At 40.6% G+C, this 25,997-nt stretch overlaps 1 protein-coding gene across 3 annotated transcripts in view; it reads left to right on the plus strand.

Annotated features, from left to right (window-relative positions):
• FARP1 (FERM, ARH/RhoGEF and pleckstrin domain protein 1) overlaps positions 1-25,997 on the plus strand; it is a 268,128-nt gene that overhangs the window by 190,150 nt on the left and 51,981 nt on the right. For all 3 annotated transcript variants that reach the window (XM_039849165.1, XM_039849167.1, XM_039849166.1), the window contains 9 exons: positions 1,935-2,013; positions 8,553-8,650; positions 13,076-13,190; positions 14,077-14,224; positions 16,460-16,555; positions 17,982-18,145; positions 18,884-18,952; positions 20,980-21,055; positions 22,197-22,446. In XM_039849165.1, coding sequence (XP_039705099.1) covers positions 1,935-2,013; positions 8,553-8,650; positions 13,076-13,190; positions 14,077-14,224; positions 16,460-16,555; positions 17,982-18,145; positions 18,884-18,952; positions 20,980-21,055; positions 22,197-22,446 — 1,095 coding nt within the window. The remainder of the gene's footprint in view (positions 1-1,934; positions 2,014-8,552; positions 8,651-13,075; positions 13,191-14,076; positions 14,225-16,459; positions 16,556-17,981; positions 18,146-18,883; positions 18,953-20,979; positions 21,056-22,196; positions 22,447-25,997) is intronic.

A 25,997-nucleotide genomic window follows, 5' to 3' on the forward strand; every position in this document is an offset into this window, starting at 1 on the left:
AATGGCAAGCAGAACTGAAGGGAGTCTGGCTTACATGTAGGCCATATGGTGGATTAAGGGGGATCTAGGAGAGGAGGAAGGAAAGAGAACACTTGGTTTTTCTCTCTCTCCTCATCGCACCTCGACACTAGACCTCCTTCCCTCTCTGCTGTGAGGCAAAGTTCCGAGCCAAGCTCTGTTCTCACAGTCATCCCAGATAGTTCCTCACTGCAGCCAGAGACTAGGCAGTGTCTGAGAATGGCAACAAAACTGCATTTCTTTAGCTGAGCATGAAGCACACAATATCTCTTGGGGTCGCTTTTATGTCTGATTAAAAAACCCCACAGGGCCACTTACACCAGTTCATGTGGATGCACTAAACGCACCCACAGTGTCTGTATGGCCCTTATGCAGTTGAAATTGGCATTGATCTGTCATTTAAATTAAGCAATTATTGATGCTGAAAATGAAACAGCTATTGTTTATTTAACATTTACCGGGTGGTTGGTCAGAAACCAAGTGACAGGTGGGGGTACTCATTGCTGAGAGAAGCCCCCAGGCCTAATGAGTGGAGATAGTATGTAAGTCTAGAATGAGGGCATTTGTCCCCACAGAGACTAGTGATGGGAACTGCTAATGGTGGAAAGAAATCTCTTAGGAGGTTACCAAATGCAGACTGAAGAGAATCTGTCACTATTGGTCCAGCGCTGGGTTCTCCTTTTCATCTCCATGTGCTGTGACTAGCCATGTGTGACAAAGCCATCATTTTTATTTAGCGCTAGCATCTACTTCAGGTTTTCTAAGGATCTGAGCACCTTTATGTAATCCCTGTCTGTGAAAACTGCTGAGAGAAAATAGCACGGCCTTTCCATCTTCTTCAGTTTGCTGATGTTATTTTGTGACCTAGAATTGATATGCAAAGGTTTTTGTTAATTTTTAGTGATTTAAAAAGCCCAGCTTTTCTTGGCTTCAGTCGTTCTGTGTCTTGTTTTCGTCCTCCTAATTTTGTGTCAATCACTGACATCTTTGCCTTGTATATCATTTAAAAAAAACAAAACTCGAATGTGTTAGCATAGAAGTTATGATACAACATCTATTTTTATGATGGTGAAAGGTGGAGCAAAAAGACATTTTTCTGCTTTTATATGACTTATTAAAATTGGGATTTCGTTAAAGTGCCTTACATTTCCTAGAACATAAACTCATTGCTATCATTTCAAATGGCAGACCCTGTAAGATTGCTCTTATATTGTAGTGTATACATAAAAACAAACTGACTCAGGTTCTAAATTATTATTTTATAATCTATTTGTTCTGTTTTAACTCTGAAAATAAAAGTTATCCATCTCCTTCACAATCTCTTTGTGCCCACCCCCTCCCAGGTCTGCTTCCTGATTTTGTCTGAACTCATCAATAAGATGGTTTATAAGACACTTAAAAGGCTTTGGATGACTGTGGCAGGGGCAGGGCCACATCTACTTGATGTTTTCTCTCCAGAGCTCAGGAGAGACCTGACACATGGGCGCTACATACACATTTGATACACATTTAGCAGTTGTACCTTGTAGACAGTTAAAAATAATAAATTACATGCCTGATTTATATTATCTCCTTTTAAAATGATTTAAAACCTGTATTTGGATTAAAGCAGCTAATTAGACAAATTTTTGAGGAGACATGCCTGTTAAACCTGAGTATAATTGAAGTCTCCAGAGAAGAAGTTTAGTACCTCAATGTAATAGTTACCTGTTTCCCCACAATATAAAAGTGCGATTTAGTAATTGAACTTGACCAGTTGTTTGGTGACTTGGGCATTGGCAGGTGTACTCTTGGCAGCTTGGAATGAGACTCATTATTTGGTATATAATATACCCCAGAAAGTCTTTTTCTTTAATTGTATTTGAAACATAAATCAATTAATGCTTTACTGCTTTTTTCGTCTTCTTCTTCCTTAGGGCCAAAGCATGTTGTTGTTAAGTTTGTGGTGAAATTCTTTCCACCTGACCACACACAACTGCAAGAGGAACTCACAAGGTTAGTGGTTTGGAAGCTGAGTATTTATTGCTATGGGGTATTGAGGAGAAGAGAAAGTTAATGTTCTGAGTCGATTGATTAAACATTTTCACAGTGTTTACTTGACCAGCATCTGCTCTGTGCTTAACAGTTTAACCCTCTCTCTCCCAGTTATGCTTACAAACTTGGGGGGAAAGAAAGTACCACACTTTCCCCGAAGCCTGGTTTCCTTAAGGCTATGATACAAAGTGAACTGGACTTACAACCTGTTACCGTCATATTTTCCCTCTTACCTATCCCATCACAAGGTAGTTTGGGGACGTGAATCTCTTCTGTGAAACCAAGATGTTAACTCAGGTTTCTCTTTGTCCGCCATAGATAGGTAGACGTGAACTGGTGGTCAGTTTCTTTGACATTGTGGCCACGTGGGAGAAGCATGAGCATCAGTTCAGGCATGGCTTTGGTGGCTGTGGACTGACCAGTTATTTGTTCTCTCTGCACCTCTCTTAATTCTCCTGTGTCAATGTGACTATAATGCTTGCTTGGCCAGGGTGGTTTTGAGGATAAGCATTATTACACACAGAATAGCTGGAACCCAGTAGGGACACTATGAATAATAACCATCATCATCATCATCATCATCATCATCATCATCATCATCATCATCATCACTACTGCTACTTATTTTATAATTTGCAGCAAGACACGTGGTATTCTAAAAGAGAACAGAGCCCATTGGGAACACGTGAAAATAAAATACCCTCCTTTCAAGAGTACCCTGTGAGAACACTAGTCTGACCAGCCAAATTCTTGCCACACATGCCTTTCAAGCTATAGCTGTTTAAGACCAAGGCTATCACGTTGTCTCATACTCTCATCCCTGATACAGAGCACAATATCTTGAGTGGTTGACTGTCATTTATCAAAGGGATGAAGACATTCAGTTAGCAGTTATTTATGAAGTATACACTGTGTGCAAGCATTGGCACTGAGAATATAGTGGTGAAAAGACAAGCCTGACTTTTATGGGAACAGACAAAACAATTAAATAAACAAGAATATCAGGTAATGATTGTAAGTGCTCTTTAAATGGTTAAATGAAGTAGGATCATGTGATAGAAGGGACTGGGTGACAACTTTAGATTGGTCAGTCTGGGGTGCCTCTCTGAAGAAATGACGGAGATCTGTTGGTCGTTTTCAGAGGAAGAGCTATTCGGGTTGAAGGCACAGTTAGGCATGTCCAAGGCAGGAACAAGCTGCAGATGTCAGATACCTAGAAGGGAGCTGGCTTGGCAGGAACGTTGAGGGCGAAGTTCAATGGAGTGGAACAGAGGCCCGTAGTGTTGAAAGACGAGCTGCCTTGTGGGTGCTGTGGGGAGGATGACAGCAGAGAATCCAGTGAGGAAGTGATTGCAGTCATCCAGGCCAAGACGATGGCAGCAGAGGAGGCGGTAGGAGTGGCAAAGGTGAAAGGTGGTTGCATTTGGAATATGTGCTGAAGGTAGGGTCGCTCTGTCTTGGTGATGGGCTGGGGATGGAGACTGGGGGAAGAAGTAGAGGGGATGCTTAGATTTGACTGAAGCAACTGGCTGGATGGTATTAGTGATGACTGAAATGAGAATGGACAGAGGGGTAGAAAGTCAAGAGTTGGATTCTACAATGCTGCATTTGAGATACCTACTAGACATCACGTGGATGCATCAAGAAGGGTATTAGGTATACAAGTGGAGTTTCAGGGAGAGGTGAAGGCTTTTCTCATGGCTTTTTGTTTTCTGAACAAGTCACCACTGGTTTTAACCTCCATTTACAATCCTCAAATCAACGGAGCAGTTAGAGGTGGCCAGGAACTGCAGTAGCCATCAGCCTTCTGGGAACTGTGTGCAGGTTGCCAGGACTCTTAGCGTAGAGGAGGTGCAGCTGGAGCTGCTACACAGCTGCTCAAGATGGAGGGGCTGACGATGGTGGAGTCTTCTTGGGTGTCATTACTGGGGCCACTGTCTCTGTTTCTGGGGCTGCTCTTCCTGTCGTGGGAACACGCATTGCTTCAAGCTCAGAATATTGAAATAAATCTAAAGGCGAATCTAGCTGTTGGTCAGCAGTGTGCTTTTTCCTCCTGCATCTCCCTGGGCCTCTATCCTGCTTAGGAAGTTGGTGGCCTAAGTCCTCCCCTCACCCCCGCTTTTTCTTCCTATTGTACTTTGTAGTAAGTTTTGCACCTTTTCAGTTTTTATAGCTCGTTGTTTCTAGAGGTTTGTAATTTTCTACCATTCTGGTCCTTGTTATAAAATTCCATATAACTCGTTACCCTCAAGGCGAGTGTGTCTGGTGTGTTGCCAGCTGCTCTGATCTGATAAATCCTTCATGTCGCACAAGCTCAGCTGGATGCAGCAGGTTTAAGTTTGTGTTGTCTTTGTTTTCTGGCTCCCAGTGTTAACTGCCATTTAAAAAATCTGTTCTGAAGAGAGTATTCTTTTGGCTCAAGGATGAATAAAATTGGTATGAAAATTAGAAGCTCACTATCGCTTTCCACTTTGTCATCACAAGATATAACATGAAGGGGACCTCCCAGATCCAATGTATTGACTCCCACGCTCTCAGATCCCTGTATAAGCAAAAATTTATGATGTGACCATTGAGATTCCAGGCACTTTTCTATAGCAAATGGCGAGAGAGGGAAGAGTTGGGAGAAGCTCTACGTGGACCTTGCTTAGGCGAGAGATGTGTGGACAAAGTTAGACAGAAACAGGCCTCCAGTTCAGCAGACTATAAGTGATTCTGGCCCCGTATTTAATACTCTGGGCCTCTGAGAATAGCTTTCAGCTTCCCATTTATATAGAAGGAAGATTAAATTGCACTTAGCTGTTAAACAAGTAGCTGAATTCCTGTCTATTTATTGAACTGCACTTTCGGTACACCTCTGTCCTGTTGACAGTGTCTAGAAGGAAAAAAGCACTGACTCTTAGGTGCAGGTTTCAAAAGCTTAGAGAGGGCTCTTCAGAAAGGAAGTTACCAGGCTTTCTTATTGTGGAGCTCTGGGTCACTTTTCTTGTGCTGATGAGTTTAGGGACACTTCTCTCTGGGAATCCTATCTTCAGTCAAATTCAATTTCTACTTGGCTGCGTTGTTATCGGTGCGGAGACCGTATTGGAACCTGCTGCTATGCAAGGCCTACTGAGGTGTGTGTCCTTAGGCTGGCAGAGAACTTGTACATTACACTGAATAAGGAAGATTCAAACCTCCCAAGTGAAAAAAATTTAAGTAGACATGTATAAAGCAAGGCATCTGATTGATGTGATTTGCAACTCTTGCAGTCTCCAAAAGCAAGAGCCCATTTTTTAAAATTATTGGAGCGACATTGGTTAATTAAACCAAATAGGTTTCAAATGTACAATTCGATAATACATCATATGTATATTACATTGTGTGTTCACCACTGAAAGTTAAATTTCTTTCCACCACCAAATATTTGACCCCCCCTTAACCCGACCTACCTCCCCACTTCTGATTAGCCTCACCATTGTCTCCCTCCTCTCGTCCACCCTTCTGTCAAGGAGAATCGATTCCCTTTTGAGTGCTTTGTGTTTTCTTCATGTTTACCGATTTAATTTTATTTAGTGCCTGCTGAGTACAACTTAGCCTTTAGCTCTTGTGAATTTGATTTAAACTGAATTTGGAATTCAGTTTCTAGGACAAAAGGTGTTGCTGAATCTCTGAAGATAGCAGTGCAGCCAGAGCACTCAGCTTCCAGCCGTCATTAGGAAGGAATGTCTTTCTCGTATTACAAGGGCCTTAGAACAGGAAGAGTCAGCATAGTTAGGGGTGACAGGCTCCTCCTGCAGTCTTCAGCGTGGCACCTGCCCTTTAAATGTGTGAGCTTTCAGAACCCGATGCCACTTCACAGCCCATGTGAGACTGTCACCACAGTCTGTCAGACACTGACCATGAATTCTTCCCTGTGAACACAGGACCCCATGTCTGAACTGGCAGATGATATAATAGTCAGAATGTAATGCTTCTAAAATATAAAGCCTCCTACTTATTTTTATAATTAACCACATAGATAAGAATTTAATGCCTTTAAAAAGTGTAGGGTTCAAAAGACAATAACCACTGCCTGATGCAGAAAGATGGTTTATACTGCCTCTTCCTGTATAAACCTTTATATTGACGTTTCAGTTATTTTATATTCTCTGCTTTTCTTCCTTTTGACTTGAGAGAGAAGAGAGAGGGAGAGAGAGAGAAAATGAACATGAGAACAAGAATAAACATTAAGGAGTTGGATAAAGGTCAGCTGTTATCAACTGTTAAATCTGTGGGTGTTTTGTTTTCTTTTAGTGTTTGGGTTTTTTTTTTTATGGTTACAGAATTACCCCTTGTTTTTTAGTTCTTAATAATGGAATTTTCTAAATGACGTAAAGGGGATTAATTTTTCTTTTATTAAAAGTATTACTAACATTTATTGAATGTTTTTATTCTAGTCACTGTGCTTTCCATGTATTATTTAATTCTTATGAAAACCTCTTGTTGGTCTTGTTAAAGCCCTTTTTTTGTTATTATTAAAAAATAACCTTTCTTTATTATAAAAGTAGTAAGTGTACAGTGTAGAAAGTTAGGTTATACAGGTAAAAAACAAGACAACCAGGTAAGAATACTGTATTCCTGTTGCCCAGAGATTAAAATTTGTTAACACATCAGTCTGACATCCTTTCTGATTTTTTTCTATGCATATATATGTAGTTTTTATCTCATCTAATACTCTGGCCCTATTCAAATTTCCCCATTTATCCCCCAGACGTCATTTATGTCTGCTTATTCTAAAATGAATTCACTGTAGGACCACATATTGTATCTGGTCATAATGTGCTTTTGACTTCTTTTAGCCTACCAGAGCCCCTCCTTATTTTTTTCCTCAAGGTACCATCTTAGTGGAGAAACTGGACCAGTTATACTACAAAATATCCTACCTCCTGAATTTGTCTGATTGCTTTCTTGTGGTGCTGTTTTGCTTATTCCTCTATCCTCTGTATTTCCTGAAAACTAGAAATTAGTTCTAAAGACTTGACAGACACAAGTTAAACATTGTTGGCTAGAATCCATCATAAGTGATGTTGTATGCTTCCTATTTCATTAATGATGCTAAGATTGATCATTAGAGTGGTGACATTCTTTCCATTATGAATTAAGGTCATGTTACTTTGTGAAAATGTCCAATTTTCTAAATGGTTTTTATACCAATTAACAATCCTTACCAGAGTCAATAATTCCTTTAGAGGTGGTAGAATAAAGATCTTCTAATCCATATTGCTGCTACGTTGTTAGCTGGCATTCTTTCGTAAAGTAAAACTTTGCTTCATCCACTTGGACTGTCTGTATATCCTGAAAACCCTTCCTATTGGAGATGCAGATTACATGCCCAATTTTTTGCCTCAGGTTACCAATTTTTGAAAAAAGAATTGCTTTATAGCCTCCTCAAATTGGTGATACAGTTTTTCCTGTTTTCTCTTTTTCTGAGTATTATATGAACCCTTGAATTTTCATTAATTCCATGTGTTTTAATTCACTTTAGTCATTCTTGTTGCTACTCAATCAAGTTGTTGCCACTTTGGCCAGTGGATACCCCTTCAAGATGTATCTCTTTTAATACAATGCATTTACTTTTGAAAGCTGCCTTGCTTTCTGGCATAACTAGATATTCCAGGCTCACTTTATATCTTTCTCTACCCCACATCTGGAATCTACCATTTCTCCAAGGACCCACCACTGTGTCTTTCCAATGGATAATTGTATGAGAGCCAGAATCTGGTTGCTAAGAGTTGCTTCTGAGGGGAGACGGCTTCTAGGCAGTGAGCAAAAGTAGTAAATATCCTTGTAAAAATGTATGAGTTCATATTGATATTTTCAAATCAATTTTAACATCACACTGTTTTTACTTCATTTCTTTGATATATAAATATCTCTTTTTCGCCAAGTGTTTACTTGCTTTAGCCTACGACATAAAAGAATTTTAAAATAAATTGATTTTTACACATCTGAGAGCTAAGGTTTTCAGAAGTATCTAAATGAATATTACACCACAAAAAAAGACACCCTTGTCTCTCTGATTCTATTGGCAAAGCTTTTACTAACCATAATCAACCATTTTTATTGCCTGAGCCATAAAGCCATTTTTTAGTATATTTGACTTATCTATGTCAAAAATACTAAAAAATGTTTGCTCTACCCTGAAAAAATATATAGGATGGTAAGATATAGTCTCCTGTTTTTATCACTGTATCTCTCTATAGAAAAGGAAACGTTTCATTCATTGTTTGAAAAGCTGACAGCAAACGTCTCCTGGCCCCTTTAAGAAGGGGTGAGTATTTACGAAACAGTGGCACCAGGAATTCGTTCCAGCCTCGCAGACTTTTTTTCCTTGGTTTATATACTTTCCTTAGTTCCTGATAGGTGGACAGGTTGCCAGGGGTGAGAAGCTGGACTGACTTAGGTGCTGATCTTCCCTGCCCTCTTTGCACGTCAGCCATCTCTACGTGCATGATGACCATCTCTCTCTGTGTTCGCAGGTACCTGTTTGCTCTGCAGGTGAAGCAGGACCTGGCACAAGGCAGGCTGACGTGTAATGACACCAGCGCTGCTCTCTTGATCTCACACATTGTACAATGTAAGTTCTGTTGGTTTCCTTTAGGAATTATGTTGGAAATAACACAATGATCTGATTGATTGGACAGAAAATCACATCCACTAAAAACAACAATAATAATGTCTTTATATTCTTTTGCTGTTAACTGAATGCTTAAGGGTGGAAAACAGTATTCCTTATTTTATTTAATACGCATGTCTTTAAAACACTGACCCAGGAATTCTTTGTTCTGGTGTTTGTCTGCCCTTTTCAAGGATGAGCACAATTGTTGATTTCTCAGTTGTCTCAAAGGAGAAGCTTAGAGGGATGGTGGCCAAGAAGACTAAACATGTTCTGTCCTGTTCTTAGGCTTAATACTCATCACTGAATATGGCGCATTAGCTGTAAGACATAAAACTGTCAAAGATTTCACTTCTTGTATTCTGCTCTCTAGAGTTCAGAACACATGAAATTGGACTGAATCTTAGTGATGCTTGAAACGAAATATTATCACTTTCTTAGTCTAGACAGAGGTCGAATTAGATTGTGCTCATTCTAAGGCTTACCGATAACCCAACTGAGCATTTTTTCCCTCCTGGCCAAGGCAGAAGTTACTTGAAATGGAATATACACATTATGTTTTGGGAGAGTAATTATGTGTGTAGACCAGCTGCCTCTCATTCAGATAACTTCCCAGTTAACAAAATTTCTGAAAGGTTGTGTTACTCCTGGTAGTCAACAAATTCCATTAGTCTAACATGGATAAGTTCTTTCTATAGACCATGCTTATCCCTTTTTTTTTTTTTTTTTTTTTTGGTATATAGGCATTATTGAATATCCATCAGACTTAGCAGATGGATGTTTTCTTATCAGTTTGAAAAAATTATATGAGAAAAAAACAAAAAATAGGTATCCCTTATCAAACCTTATAATGTTCCAGCACTGTGTACAGTAACTCATTTAATTCTCATAACTCCACGAGATCAGTACTGTTATTATCCCTATTGTACAAATAAGGAAGTGTTTGCACAAAATTACATAATTTTTGCCTTTTCTGTGTTTGGTCTTCCCTCTTCATATAAAGATAGTAGCGAGAAGAGAGCTTTGACTCAGGCAGACTTAATTTCTATTAGTTGATTGCTGACCTTAGTCTGTCACTACAACCCCCTACCTGTATTTCTTTTGGAACATGAAAATAATAAAATCTTTTCATAAGGCCGTGAACATTAAATGATAGCATAAATACCCCATACACATTAGGTGTTCACGAAACATATTCTCCTTTCTTTATCCTCACTCACCTGCAACCCTCTCTTTCCAAACAATGGGAAATTTTTAAATGAAGCTTCCTTATCGGAATAGTAACTTCATAAAATGTGAAGTTACTACTAGGTTTTTCTGTAAGCGGGAAAGAAACTTTACTCGAATATTCCTGATGCCATTTAGACTTGCATCTCTTCTTCTATGTTTCTTCCTTTTTAAAGTCTATTAATATAGTAAATCTCACTTGCACATATGGGAAGTGGAGGTTCACTGGCACTCCATGTGCTCTGTCTGATAGGCCCCTCTTCCCCAGACACCAACAAGGGGCTCAAAATCCCCTGAGAACCTTGAGTTTTCCAGATAGATTCAAAAGTATTCCTGCTATTTGCATACTGCTTGATGTACAGTGGTAAGAGACACAATATTTTTATAATCTTCTGATATTTATAAAGCCCCGTTTCTGCATTTTTAAGCATCCCATGTATTCAGTCATGGAAGGAAGAATTTCATAGAATCCTCCGTGAATAGTGTGTTGATTTAAATTACGGATAATTATTTACATTATCCAGAAGATATGTGGAGTCAACTCATCTCCCTTTTGCAGAAGCTATATTAATGTTGATGGAAAATTATCTCTGGTGAGCTGTATGTTCATCTCATGTGTATCCGTATATGCAATCTGAATTTTTCAAAAATTTTCTCCCTTTTATTTGAATTCATGGAGTTGTCTTTCAGATCGTCTGTATTTTTTTTTCATTTGATCCTCTGTCACTGGCCTAATATATCCCCTGTAACTTTTAATTTTCTTGGGTAGCTTGGGGGCATTGCAGAGCTACATTTTCAAGTTGTGCGTGTCTCCACTCTGAAGATTATACATAGAAAAACAGGTTTGTCCAAGCAAATCCTCGTGAGATTTCACTTAGTAAAACCACAGGTTTGGGGTTGTTGTTGGTCCTGCTTCGTTTTCTTTTTTTTGCTGTGATTAGACTGCTATGGAATTTAGTGTATGCATAAGCTAATACAACATCTTGGCATAAAATATTTAAAAATATTGTCATGTCTTGAATATTTGTCAGTTTTCGAACTCTCCAAACATAAGGAAAAGCCTGTTTACATATTCAAAGAAGAGAACATGTGGGGTGAAAATGAATTTCATAGTTATATATGTCCAATGCATTTTAGGTGGGCCATGAAAGGCAAATGACTTAGGAAAAAAAAAACAAAACAAAACAATGAGGTGTATTGACCCTGATGCCAAAGGAAAAGCTATAATTCTTAACTCTTTTATTATATTGAATTATGGAGTGTGTTATAAAATTCGTGTGAGTTAAGAAGCCCAAACTTAAAATTCACAAGAAATTTAGGATTTAGTTGAGTCCCCCACATGCAGTCAGTCTTCATTATTCAGATTCTGTATTTGCAAATTCACCTACTCTATAAAATTTATAACCCCCTAATCAATACTTGTAGTGTTTTCATGTCATTTGCAGACATACACAAGACGGTGAAAAATTTGAGTCTCCCCACGCACACATTCCTGCCCGAGGTTGAATAGAGCGATGCTCTGCCTTCTTGTTTCAGCTCTCATGTTATAAACAAGCGTGCTTTTTTGTGGTCTATTTAGTGCCACACTGTGCGCATTGTTGTGCTTTTTATTTGTGATTTTCTGTTTAAAATGGTCCCCAAGTGTAGTGTTGAATTGCTGCCTAGCGTTCCTAAGTACGAGAAGGCTGTGATATGTCTTATGGAGAAAATAAATGTGTGTGTTAAATAAGCATTGTTCAGGCATGAGTTCAATGTTAACGAATCAACAACATGTATAAGATATGATGTCTTTTAACAGAAACACACATAAAACAAGGTCAGTTGACAAAAACGTTATTTCAAGAGTCTCACATGACCCTGTATTTCCCCTAGGAACAATAGTTTAGTATTTGCTAATTCATAGAACATGATTACTGTGAATAATGTGAATGCACTATACTTTCCTGAGGCCAGATAAAAGGAATTGCAGAAAAGTCAGTGCTGCCATCATTGAAGCAACCAGGGAGGATGGCAATATGGACAGAGCGGTCCCCCCACTCTGTGCTGTTTTCTGTGATGGAGGATAGCAATTTTACCCTATTTAGGGAGGGGGAAATTCGTCCAGAAAAGTCATTTAGGAAACAACAGTGTTGTTGGTCTGTCACAGCATCAGGAAGTGAGTTGATTAATTTTTACAGTGGCCCAGCTGATGCCAGGTGAGTTGGCACTGTTTTGTGCAGAGCAAATATTCTCAGTGGGTGAGACTTACGGCAGCGTATAGGCCATATCCTACAGGGTTACTGGAGGGCCATTGGCTAAAGTGTGAGAAGTTGCTTCACATGAAAGGTAGGTCACAACATCTAGGCTCTGCTCATTAGGCTACTTTGTATTAAGCTTGTTATACAGACTATATGGTACAAAGGAAAAAGCATGCTGTCCCAGAGGTATTAATCTGGTGTAAACTGAGCTGGAGCTGTTGTTGTCAAGGTACAGTTATTATTTTAAAGTTCTGTCCTTTAAAGTTCCAGATTCTAGCAATTTGGGGACTATGTTGAGGTTACATGGGAAAAATAAACATCCTATTTCTTGTAAGTGAAAAATTTATAAGAATTTGTCTGACCAGTCACTTCTAACAACAGGACTACAAGAAATTTAATAAATGTTAAGTTTTTACCCAAATTAGATTATGTATATTTACACCTATTTATAATACTCTTTTCTCTACATGATAAAGTGTTTGGGATTTACAATAATCTAAGAGTTTCAGAAGTGGATTTCATAAAGTTTTGAAATTTGGGGGCTTATTTGGAAGTCATGGGTCATAAACCACATGTGTAGAATTACTGCCTAGAACAGAAGTGACCCCTCTTTGGGTGGGGAGGAAAGAACAAACCAGGAACTTGAATGTCTAAGGATGGATGATTCCGAAGTTTTACTTCCAACCGTTAGAGATGAGAAAGAGTGGAAACAATTATCTTACATTGGCACAATTGTTAAATATGTCCTCGCATCCACATCTTCTTTCTGACGTCTATCTCTTATGATACCTACCAGCTGGGATCGCCTTATGTTGTCAGCTAGCTTCCGATTTACTAGCTGGAGAATATCCACTGGGCATATAACAGATTGTGGAGTATTAATCATCCGTGGCTGGTTTTTCTTTTCTCTCTCTCTTTGTAGCCGAGATTGGGGATTTTGATGAAGCATCGGACAGAGAGCACTTAGCAAAAAATAAGTACATACCTCAGCAAGATGCTCTAGAAGACAAAATTGTGGAATTTCACCATAACCACATGTAAGTCTTATTCATTGCTTCCTCTGTTTCCATTGAGCTGTTTCTCTCTCCTTCCGACATGCATGGGCACACACACACACACAGACTACCGTGTATACATACACAGCAGCTACTGGGAAGAACTATGCAAAGGGCAAGGGCGAAGAGCACAGAGGCTCACGGGGCTGTTGTTACTCACTCTGGACTGTCAGAAATGCAGGTTACCCACTCAAACCAGAGCTCCAGGCCCCTTGCTTGCCTTACTGTGAGGCCAGAGGTAGTGCTGGAGTTTTAGGACACCCAATGCTTTGGAATAAAAGGGAGGGTATAAGACCAATTAACAAGAAATTGGGAAAGGAATGAGGTAAAGTAGGGACAGAGTAAGAATATTGTGAAAATCTAGAACCTTTGTACCATCTCTACTTTGGTTTTTTGTTTTGATCAGTAAAACACTTTCAAAGGATTCTCAGCCCCCCCTTCTTTTTTTCTTTTTTTTTTTTTGTCTTTTTTTTAAGGCAGGCACATGAGTCCTGGCGATAGTATGAAAGAGTGGTGCCTCAAACTTTGCTTACAAGTTTAGTTTTATTGTAAGTGACTAAAAACTTGTTTTAACACAATGGTGTTTTGCTTTTATATGACCTTAAAGGAAACTCTTTGAGATTCAAAAATATTGGCCAAGTTTGAAATAGACTTTTAGGGTTTTATATTACACAAGCAATAGAGTTTTTGTTCTAAATGCTCGACTTGGGGTTACAGTGAATGGGAGGTTAGGTGTCATCTGATCGGGTAGCCCCATTATTTGTGATGAAATGCCTTTTTATTTCCCAAGAGAAGCTGCTTAATCTCAAATTAATAGACACAGGGAATTCAAATCTCCTGGCCTTTTTCTTTAATTTTGTTTCGTCAGTGGACAAACACCAGCAGAATCGGATTTCCATCTCCTGGAGATTGCCCGTAGGCTGGAGATGTATGGGATCCGGTTGCACCCGGCTAAGGACAGGGAAGGTACTAAGATCAACCTGGCTGTTGCGAACACAGGAATTCTAGTGTTTCAGGTAAGAGCCTTTAAGACACAGCTCAGTTCCCTGGGTGATGGAGAGAGAAGAGTTCGTCCTTCAGCTGATTCCATGTTGGGTGGTCCAAGCTAAGACCTCTGATATATTTTTAGATGAACAGAGAAAAACTACCTTCATCTCAGGACTTCTGTTTCCTTCTAGGCATTCAACTTCCAGATTCTGTTTCATTTGCCCTTGCTCTGGTTGAGGAATCCACAATTATAGATTTGTTTGATTTATTCACTTTGTAGGATCACAGAAATCTGTATCTCTTCATGAACCTATGCTTAGAACATGTGTAACGGGATCAAGATTTTAGACCCCAAAATAACCTTTTTCACACTTGTGCCTGATATTCATGTGATCTTTATTTTTTTAATGTAATTTGAGTTTTTTTAACCTAATTGGGATTTTTCCTAAGCTTATTTCTGATTTCAGATTTACTTAAAAGCGTAGTATGCCCTTAGAAGATACAGCGGTTTCATAAATTTATCAAAGCCATGTCCATGTACTGCAGTAATTTTACAGCAAAACATACACTGCACTTGGATCCTACCTGTTACTTAATGATTTTTTTTACTCAGAAATATGTGCTCTCTTAATCACACTGCTGTTATACTGGTTTATTGATTGATGGTTCTCTTTTCCTTTATAACTTCATTGACATATTATTGACATGTAATAAAATGCACATACCTAAAGTGTGCCTTTTGATGAGTTCTTATGTATGTATATCCTGTGGAACCATCAGTAAAATCAAGACAATGTAATCACCACTCCCCAAAATTTTCTCAAGACTGTTCTTTTAAACAAAAGTGGGTAATCTGTGCTTTGATTTCAAACGGATGTGGAGAAAGCATCTACCTTTCTCATGAAATAGGGTCATATTTTACCCAGTTTTGACGATATAAATGTGTATGACCTAAAACTTTTTTGAGTTCTGTGAGGTTTGATTACATTTCCCCATTATTTTACCAAAATAGCCCGTGATTCTCTGCTCTTGCATTGGATGTTCATGACAGACACGAATTATCACATAGCCACGTCCCAAGAGAGGAGTTCAAGTTGGGTTTCCATATGGGATAGTAGGGAATGACTTGTTGAAAGTAGCATGGTATGTAAGGAAGTGAATCCCTCAACAGTTTTTGACCTGCAGAAATAATCTAGGAGTCCTTGCAGAGAAAAACGACAACAAACCAAGAGTAGTTTTCAGTACTACCAAAAATCAAAACAAAACCTTTAAACATTTCTGAAAACCACAGAGGGGGGAAAGAAGTGGCTCCCAATTGAATTAATTTGCTTTGATTGTGTTTGATACAATCTAAATATTGAGACTTGCTCAGTAATTCAATCAAGTACAAAGACTATCTTGGAATTAATCTTCTTGTCAGTGCCTAATTGCTTCATTCTTACCAATTTAAATAAATGGTCCTAGTGTTCAGATGGGCTCAAGGAATTCTATTTTCAGTTGAGATGACAGATGGGAGCTGATATCTGGCAACTCCCCACTGTTTCTCTACCACGTCTCACCTGGCTATCAAAGATAAGATTGTGTGAGTCCTTTCCAGAGACCGTTCTCTGGCCTAGAAGACGCTGAGAAGGTGAGACCTTCCCTCCCCAGTCCTGCTTGTGCTGTCAGAAGCTGGGTAGGCACCGAAGCCAGACCAGTGTGGACAAATGGGTGATTGCTAATCTGTGATGTCACTTCTGTGGACGCGAACAGCTGCTGATAAAGGCACGTGCTTGGGAATCTCATTCTGCCACGTTCACTGTGTGATTTTGGCCAAATTAAAATATATCCATGCTACAGTTTCCACATCTGTGAAACGAAGATAAGAAAGCCAACTAGCTGGGTTTTTATGTAAGGTCTGATAGGGTCTGTAAGTCCTTAGGCCAGTGCCTGGCATGCTGTAAGAGATTGTTAATTATTTCGGTGGTTGTCATGGTTTTTATTTTTTATTTATCTTTCTCTTTATCGTTTTCTTCGCCAGCTCTTTCTCCCTGGAGGCAGACTTAGTTAGAATACCAAATCATGTAATTAGTGAGAAATAATGATCCAGGAATTGAACAGGCATCATCCCACAGCCAAAGATCTTGTGAATTCTCCAGCAAAAGACATTCTTACCGAGCCATTGAACATCAGCCCCCTTGCAGCTCCACATAAGCAAAGCGCACCAACTCCCATGTTGCTTATTATGCGTTTCCTGGCTCACTGGCTGATATTTTTCTCCTCAGGGTTTCACAAAAATCAATGCCTTCAACTGGGCGAAGGTGCGGAAGCTGAGCTTCAAGAGGAAGCGCTTTCTCATCAAGCTCCGCCCAGATTCTAATGTAAGTAGGTCCCAGGAAAGAGGGAAGACCTGCTGAAACTGTGGCCAGCAGGTCTTCACGTGCCTGAGTGTCTGCGCAGAGAGATGGATCCAAACGCTTGGTCCATGCCAAATTTAAAGCAGTCCAAACACAGCTTCTACTCTCGGTAGACAGAGGATGAAGGATAGGTGGCACAGGTGTGTTCCTGGGGAGAAGGTCACTTCCCTAGCAAACACGGGCAGCCCCCTCCCAACAAATGACCTAAGCTGTGCAGTTGCTGTATCTCCAGTCTCTGGGCCACCTCGAGACCCTATTCAGCATTCTGCCGTATTCCAGGCATATCCCTTCTCACACTACAGCAGTCCCCAACTCTCGCATCCCTGCTGTTGTCCCCAGACCTCTGACAGTGCATTCTCGTGACCTAACCAAGTCCACTTCCCACAGAACCTCCAGATGTCGCTTACACTGGGACTGAGTCAGAGAGGAGAGAACAGCATCTTCTTTGCCTGCTGGAAGTGGGAATGGAGGAGATAGATGATGTATTGCTGGTGTCCTCAGGCAAAACTTGGAGTGTTTTTTTCTCATGGAAATAAAGATGATAAATGGGAGCCTAGGCTTATAGTTTAGCTACACTATAGAATAAATAGGGTTTTATGGCCTGACCTCAGAAGCAGACACCTGTCATAAGTTGTTTTCTATGGGAAAATACGTTTCACATTCGCAAAAAGCTGACTTACCAATAAAGAATTACAGCACAACTTGCCCAGAACTGTAAGGTCCCCCAAAGAGTTGGAACCGCAGAGCATGTTAAGGACTGTGGTAACTTTTGTTTATATAATATGGCCACTTCAGTTGGGAGCATTCAGTGTGGGAGCAGAAAATTACCATATCCCCTTTCCAGAATCAAAGGACATGAATTTTTCAGCGTTGAGTGATGCTTTTGTGCTCCAGAAAAAAATGTTCAGTTCCTCTGTTGTCCCTGAGGCCACCTGGAGGCCTGAACCGTATGCTTTTTGAGAGAAAATATTTAAAGTTGGCCTGAACCATGAGGGCGAAAACAGAAAAAAAAGAATTTGTTTCAGTTATTTTAAGGAGACAAAAAAGAATTTCAGTACTTGGATTTTTTTTCTTGAAGAAGGAACTATAAGCCAAATAAACAGAATTGTCTATGAATTCCGTCAAAAGAAATATTCTGACTTCTGAGTACCCCTATTTTCTGTTCGTTCCTGTAAGGAATTCTGTGGGCAAGAAAATGGTTGAATAATGACCACATTTCATCATTATGAATAACTATATCTTACTAAATATGTGAATTTATGGTCATGCTATAATAAAATACACAATTGAAATTCTATTGGACAAATTTGTTTTCTGTCCCTTTTCTCATTTTTCAACCCAGTGTCTGTGGGTCATGGGAAAAAAATAAAAATGGTGTTTTTCATTTTAGAGCTCATACCAGGATACCTTGGAATTCCTGATGGCCAGTCGGGATTTTTGCAAGTCCTTCTGGAAAATCTGTGTTGAACATCATGCCTTTTTTAGACTTTTTGAAGAACCCAAACCAAAGCCAAAGCCTGTTCTCTTTAGTCGAGGGTCATCGTTTCGGTTCAGGTAAGGATTCTACTTCACGTCTCTCCGTTTGCCATGTGAACATTTTCTCCAAGACTTAACTTTTGCTACTACCTGTCACAGCTGCTGTGCTCTACAGTAAGGAGATGAGGTGAAAGTCAGCCTCTGGAAGCTGATGGGCTGTTTGCTGGAATCATCCCAGCGGGCTCCTGGCAGACGCTTACTGTGCTCCATTTGAACGGCAGTTAGGCATGGCCAGTCTTCCTGGCCCCAGTAAGCTCCTAACAGAACTCTCTAGTTCAGAAAGGACTTACTTTTTCTGTAGGAGCCAAATGTCTTGTTACCATTTGGTGTAACTTCATGGAATGCTGTGTAGACTTGCCCATCATCGGGTCCCCTTTTCACTCATTCTTTCAGCAAATATTTGAGTGTCTACTGCATGTCAGATACTCTGCTAGCCATTGGGTATATACCGTGAACAAAATTATCCCTTCCTTCCCAAAGCATACAGACTCTCGAGATGGTTGCTTAATAACCAAACACAGAATTATTAAGTAGTTCAGTTAATTGAACATTTTGTTGCTTATAAGGGAAATATCAGGAGACAGAATGGACACGGAAACAGTTTCTTTCAGGACTGCTTTTATTCCTGGCTAGCTGAGCAAACCCACATACCTTCCAGTTATGGAAGGAGGGGAATTAAAGACGATGGAGTGTTTTGTGTTTAAACGAGAACGCCTTGGTATCTTCTCCCCTTCCCTCTCGTGGTCTTCATTTTAGCGGTCGGACTCAGAAGCAGGTTCTCGACTACGTTAAAGAAGGAGGACATAAGAAAGTGCAGTTTGAAAGGTAAGAGAAACTTCGATACTACTTCTGATATGAGAAGCGTCATTCTCTCCAGGTAACAGTGCCATTGCTGCTAAATATCTCTCCACCCAGGCCCAGCGAGTCAGAGAATTACTGCTTCACAGTCACCCCGGGCCAGTTCCATCTTAGACAGGAGCACTGTGGGCCCAGGAGCATTTACTCAAGGGTGAGATGAGGCAAGAATGGGCTGAGAGCACCAAGTGAGGATGAAGAGGAAGCCAGCAGAGGGCAGGCAGGGAAGAGGAACAGGAGATTATAGTGGCAATAAAGCACTGTAAAAACTTACTCATCTGTGAGTCCTTAAATATTTTGGGATTTGAAGTGAAAGTATTTTCATAAACTTTTTAAAGTTTAGACGAAGAGAAAGAGGGTTTATTATTGCTGTTTGGTAGCAAATGCTTATAGCTCTTATTGTGTGCCAGGCACTGTTCCAAGTTCTTTGTATATATTAACTCATAGAGTCTTCGCACCAGCTCTGTGAGGTCCATGCTATTTTATTTCCTTTTTAAAGATGCAGACACTGCAGATCAAAGAAGTTGAGTAACTAGCTTAGGCCTCAGAGCTGGTAGGTGGCCCCTGGTCAGCCTGCTCCCTTAAGCATTGTTCTGCCTCCCAGAGAGGGGACAAGTAGAGAACCCAGAGGGACTAAGATCAGAGGGTAAAGGAGTGAGTATTGGTGAGCCAAGAACTGTTTAGTGCATGTTTAAAAAAAAAAAATTTTTTTTTTCATTGTAATATGTTTAAAAATTTTAACAAAGTACAGAGAATGCAGCAAATAGCCATGCTCCTAAGCAATAACTGTTAACATTTTAATATATTGGATTCTGGAGGGTTTTTTCCTTATCGTAGCTATTGTTACAGATATGGCTAATCCCCTTTCCCCCAACCAAAAGCCTTCTTCCCTCCCCAGAGGCACCAACTGCCAAATCTGTGTTACTTCTATTGCACATCTTCATGCATCCAGCAAGAATATGTAGAATCGCGCTGGGGGCATGCTTTTTTGCGTGCGAATGGATCACATTGTACATAATTCTGCATCTTGCTTTTTAAACCCTACCCTGATTTTATGGTATTATCTGATTCCCTGTTGATAAACATTCAGGTTTGGTGCTTTTATTTTGCTTTTGATGAAACACACCTGCTGCTGTGACCATCCTTGTGTGCTTCTCCTAATGCAGGTCTGGAGTTGTTTCTGTCTCCCTGTCTCCAGAAATGGAATGTTCAGAAGGTGCTTTGCAAACCCCATAATTTTCTTGGACAATCCACAGTTAATCTTTTGAGTTCTCTCTCTGACTCAGAATGCGGGTGCTCCAGAGCTTTTCTGTGTTAACTTAGAGTATTTTGAAGAAAAGCTGGATGTACGCTGGAATTTAATTTTTCTATATGTGTGCAGTTTCATTCATTTGAGTACCTGAAGAGTTTCTAATGCTTGTTCACTGAGGAAGAGGGGACAGATAGACCAAGGGAGGAAAAGATAAGGAGAGGCGTTAGTGGCATTAATGCCAGTTCCTTCTACTGTTGAGTCTATAAGTCTGTAAATTCATTCATAGGGTGAGCCTTCTCTGAACTTAACTGCTGAAAGAGGTAGCTGATTAGTGGTAATTGCCTGTTATAAAATCGGTCTAGAAAATCATTACTCAAAATACAGGAACTGATTTCATATTGTTAGACCATAGCTTGCAATTTAGAGCACATGTTGCACTCCCCGACTTCTCCCTCCCAGTGACTTCTCCCACAAGTAGACAGTGCTTTCTGGCTGGGCTCCTAACCAGCTGTACCTCTCAGATGGCAGCAGGGGATTGCTGAGAACATTTTCAGGGTTTAAGTAACCCCTAGACCCTACAAGAATTCTGGGAAGGATGACTGGGTCTGTTTCCATGGAGCATTTATACAACTATTTTGGGTACCTTTATTATTAAGGAAGTGCCTAATGCTGTTATTTTTTATTTAAACAAACAAACAAACAAACAAACAAACCTAACTTTAGCTGCTTATGTGATTTCTCCAAGGAAACACAGCAAGATTCATTCCATCAGAAGCCTTGCTATGCAGCCTACAGAGCCGAATTCAGAAGTGCCAAAACAAGTCAGTAATGGTGATATACTGCTATAGTACTGTTTTTCACCAGACTGCCTCCACCGAGTTCTTTGTTTCACAGTATGCTTTCAGGGTCTTCATCCTTGACCTGTGGGGGTGTTTTTATAGAGGAGAGTCTAGTTGTGTGCCCTGACTCTGAGCAGACACAGGCTCTGTGTGCACTGTGCACCCCACAGCCTGGGCTCAGTGGCCCTGGAGTGTGTCCTTTTTTAGCCAACTTCCCATCCTCTCCCTGGAGAAACTTGCTCTGTTGGCCTGAACTCAGCTGAGGGGTGGGCACCGTCCAGGGGATTCAGCAGAGCAGGGCCCATCCTCCAGCGAATGGGCACGCTCATCTGAAGAGATCGCGACCTGCTTTGCAACTGTTGGGTGTAGCTCCCCTTTGGTGCCAGGGTCAGAGCCTTTCTCTGGCACAGGGCCGAGTGGTGAGTTCCCAGGGCTCGTGTTACAGGGCAGCGACCATAGTTGGCAACAAGAGACATTATCGCTCTTGCTCTGAGGGTGGCAGGAGCTCATTTTCCCTGGAGTTGGTCTCTGGATGGGTTTTCAGAGTTTTCTCTGCAGGAGAATAAGAACTTTGTTGAGAAAGAACATGAGGGAGATTTCATTGTGTGAATCCAAAAGGAGTCCTTCACCTGTTCATCTTAGCCTTAGAAGTAGAAACAAAGACATTTTTTGTCATTTGTCTGAATTCTGTGTCACCTTGCCTTTGGGGGTCTGGCACCCGTTTCTTCCTCTCCCTGCCCGCACTTCCTTGGGAAGCCCCTGTGGCCAAGAGGGGCTCTCTGGCTCTGCAGACACTTTGGAAACCCAATCCAAGACTGTGGGTCCTAGGAAGCAGAGGCACTGCCCAACTTGTGCTGCTGGGGACCCCGCATTGTCAGCTTCCACACCCTGAAAGATCTTTCTGGATACTGACCAAATGCACTCAGGAGTGCCCGCTTCTCGTCAGCGCTTTGTTCTAGCACTGCGGAGAGTAGCCTTCGTGTGGCAATCCTTTATCCCCTCGAAGCTTAAGCAGATGTTACTAAATTACACTCTGACATGTCTCCTTTTTTCCAGCTCTGGTGTAACAGTCTCCCTTTTCTCTTCAATTCCCTCATCCTTTTCTCGCCCTCACCCTGCCCAGGCTCAGCAGAGTGCCAGCCTTACACTTGGAGAAGGTGCTGACTCCCCCGGTGGCCAGAGCTGCCAGCAAGGAAAGGAACTGAAAGTTTCTGCCGAAGAGTGTGGGCCGCACCAAAGCCCTGCTCTGCCGAAGAGCCCAGTGGGTAACAAGAAGGCAGATGGAGCTGTCAAGGCGACCGCAGAGGAAGAGGAGGAGGTCGTTAAGGATAGAACCCAGCAGAGTAAACCTCAGCCCCCGCAGCCAAGCACAGGTCCAGCATCCAGGGCTGCTAGAGGCAGCAGCACTTCCATTCCTTTCATTGACTGCAGTGATGTAGATAGTGAATATGATCTTCTCAGGGAACAAGCGTCCCAGTCACGGTCCCAAACAAATGACAACTATGAGGGTGATTTGACCAGTGGTGTTTATCTGCTCTCCAGGGAAGAGAGGCAAATAGAAGCTAGGTGCAGGGCTTCCCCTCACTCTGTGAGATCCTCCCGGCCTCCTTCCAGAGAATTCCTTGATGACGATTCAGCAGACATAACCTTTGATATAAGCGGGAGCCCCAGACTAAGGCACAGCTCTCTGATAGATGAGATGTTCAGGGGCTCGGGCAGTCACAGTCCCCTGGCCGCTCCACTGTCTCCCAACAGCAGAAGTTCAAGTCCAAATATGAGTTGGGACAGGACTGGGTCTCAAGGCTATGTTTCTGAAAATGGACACGACCCTAGAGAGAGAAATGTGGGAGAAGATACTCTCCCAGGCTGGAGTCCTCGTTGTGAAAATTGGTCCCCCATCTCACAAAGGCCATACTTACGAAATCTTCCCAGTAGATATAATAAGTCAGAGACAGATCCACTCATCCTTAGCCAGGTAGCATCAACCCCAGAGGCAATGGATAGACTTGATGGCCATGAAAAGGGTGAACTGGCCAGCCCGGCTGGTTCAGAAGGTAGAATACTGGCTAATGGGACACCTCTCATGGGTCCCATGTCCAAGGTCCCCGTCGTGCAGTCTGTGTGTGCCAGTGGCACGGTGGACTACCTGGCACAAATGACCGAGGGCTCCACCAGCAGTGGGACTGAATCTAGCGATTCAGACTCTGAAATGGTGAACCCTTTGAGCCAGCCCCTCATGTTCGGTAATCCAGCAGTGCTGAGTTCCCCTTCCCTGCTGAGAAGTAAGAAGTCCTTGGGTGGCCTGTGTTTGAGTGAGGAGCAAGAGGAGGATGTGTAAGGAGACTAGAAGGCAGATCTTCAGATGCTGGGAACCTAGAGTCATGAAGCCAGGGTTTTTGTGGAGATTATCTGTTCCAGTGACTTGTTAGTTTTTAATCAGCATTTGCTAGAGGAAGTTTTGGACAGGCACATGTTGGGATAGGGCATGCCTGGCTTCTGAAATCTTTCAGAAAAACAAAACAGTGGCTTGCTTTCCAAAAAAGGGAGACAAGATAAACAGTAAGTCATAATGACAAGTTCCCAGGAGCTTGTTTATCTTTCCAGTTGAAGTTCTGGAAAAAAAATACTTTATTAGCAATTCGATCATGCATATAATATGTTATATTTATGTGGAAATTTTCTGTATATGTTTAATTTTGTATGCAGATCATCCACCCATTGGTTGAGTGGACTAAATTATCCTTGAGATCCCAGAAAGGTGTTGGTTTTACTTTTTTCCCCCTTTCTTTAAAAGGGGAGGGCTGCTTCTCTGTGCCTCATAAAGTGAGGAATTGACAAAATTCAAGGCCAAATGGAAGTTGATTACTAGTTGAGATCAAATGTTGGTGAAATCTTAGTCAAGAGTAATGAATATTTTAATCAGGAGAATTTGGAGTTATTTCTTCTCTCCAGACTTCATATAAAATGATATAAAAATTGTCAAATCTTCATGAACTATAATTTACATGGGGTTGCTGGTTTGGTTTGGGTTTGCATTAGTGGCTCAAATTGTTAGTTATGTTTTAAGAAGCTGTAACTCTGCCTGTCAGAATCTCTTGATGAAACAAAGAAAGGCTGTTGAGTGTTGCTGCAGGAGAAAGTAAAACCTTGTGATAGGCGCTTGTCACCAGGAGGTTAGCAAACTAAGTGCTTGCCTTTGAATTGTGCACAGCACAGAGAAGGACCTTTTTTAGTGTCTTTGCCTTGGCTGGTTATTATGCACATTCTTAAGGCTCACATTCTTGTAAACAGTGTATTTTCTTGGAAAGTGACTTTTGGATGTTTCTCTGTGCAGGAAGAAAGTGTAAGTAGTGGGAAGTCTGATTTCTTTTTAAATCTTGCCCACCTATGCCAGCCAGTGCCTTTCACCTAACACTCCTGCATTTGAGATGGAAGCGCCTGGTTTTAACTTGCATTGTTTCTCAGCCTTGGCTGTACATTTTTGAATTAGTGATGCCTGAGACCTGACCCTAGAAATTTTGATCCGATCGGTATGGGGTGCCACTTGGGTACCCCCGATGGTTCCGCTAGGTAGCCAAGGGTCACTTTTCAGCCAGACAACAATTGCCTTTTAGATTCTAGTGGATTATGTTTAAAAAGTTAGCTGAATTTTTGGCTTGCTTGCAGAGTAAGAAAAGCATCACAAATGAAATGCTTTCGTTAATGCCTGTTGTTTGGTACTTTTCAGTCTTTGCTACTTTTTATATAAAGATGAATTGTATAATCAAATTTTTAGATCCTAAGTAACTACAAAATTATTGAAAAAAGCTGTAAGAAGGATACATCCCTGATGTGCTGCCATGCCAATGGCCTTACTGAACTCACCACGTGACTCTCATAGGGAAGAGCTAAGCCTGTTTAGGAAACGGAGTAGAATTTGGCAGCAGTATGTAATGAATGGAAGTATTGACTGACTTTGTGGTTCAGTGATTATCTTTCCACATGAATGTTGAGAAGTTGATTTTAAACATTTTGAAAACTTAATCCATTTGTATACAAACTTTTGTTTTATCTTCCTAATCATTTGATTCAGTGCATGATTGATGAATCAAATTCACGATTGCATAGTTTAAAAGATGTTCATTGAAGTAGTCTATTTCTGCTTTCCTTTAAATTTATATATTTAACAGTCACAAAATTTTAGAACTAGAAGGGAACTTAGAGATCATTTAGGGCAAACCATTTTTTTGACTAGAAACCTGGTACTGATGAAGTTAAGAGACTTCCTCTAGTCATACAGCTATGGCCTGACAAAGCTAAAACTAGAGCTTTCTCCTCTAGACTTTAGCTTTTTACTCTATGTGATATCTTGATGCAATAGGATCTTTTTTGTTCAATATTTTAATTTTTGAGAATCTTGTATGAATTAATAATTAAAATCATATGAAGACCAAGAATCATGTAGACTTAGGCAATTACAGTCCATACTAGATAGGAAGAACTACGGCTTTTTTATATTGTGGGGTTATTGCAATTATATTTCTGCATATTCTGTTTTGATCCTAGAAAAAGATGTCAATTTGTTATTTAAGAATTTAATCAAATGTGAGCTAAGCAGAGTCCCATTTGGAATCTTGTGGTTTATTTGTGAAGGTGATTTATTCAAATGTGTTTTCTTTTTACCTCTTATTATACAGCAGTCTGATAATGAAATGTGAATGAGTGATAGGTATTAACTCACCCCAGCATATGATTCGAATCATCAAATTTAAACCTCCAAAGCAAAACAGGCTCCAATAATTATTATTATTTTTTGCTTTATTCTAAAGAAGTGATTTTATCTAATATGTGCTAAAAGCAGCTGATCAATGGTAGTGTACTCAGATCTATACTGACAGGATTTTCCACTTGTAGGGTTGCTTGTAGAGTTTTTCTCTGGTGGGTT

Source organism: Pteropus medius, unplaced genomic scaffold, assembly GCF_902729225.1.
Source record: "Pteropus medius unplaced genomic scaffold, Ma_sr-lr_union100, whole genome shotgun sequence".
NCBI classification, from domain to species: Eukaryota; Metazoa; Chordata; class Mammalia; order Chiroptera; family Pteropodidae; genus Pteropus; species Pteropus medius.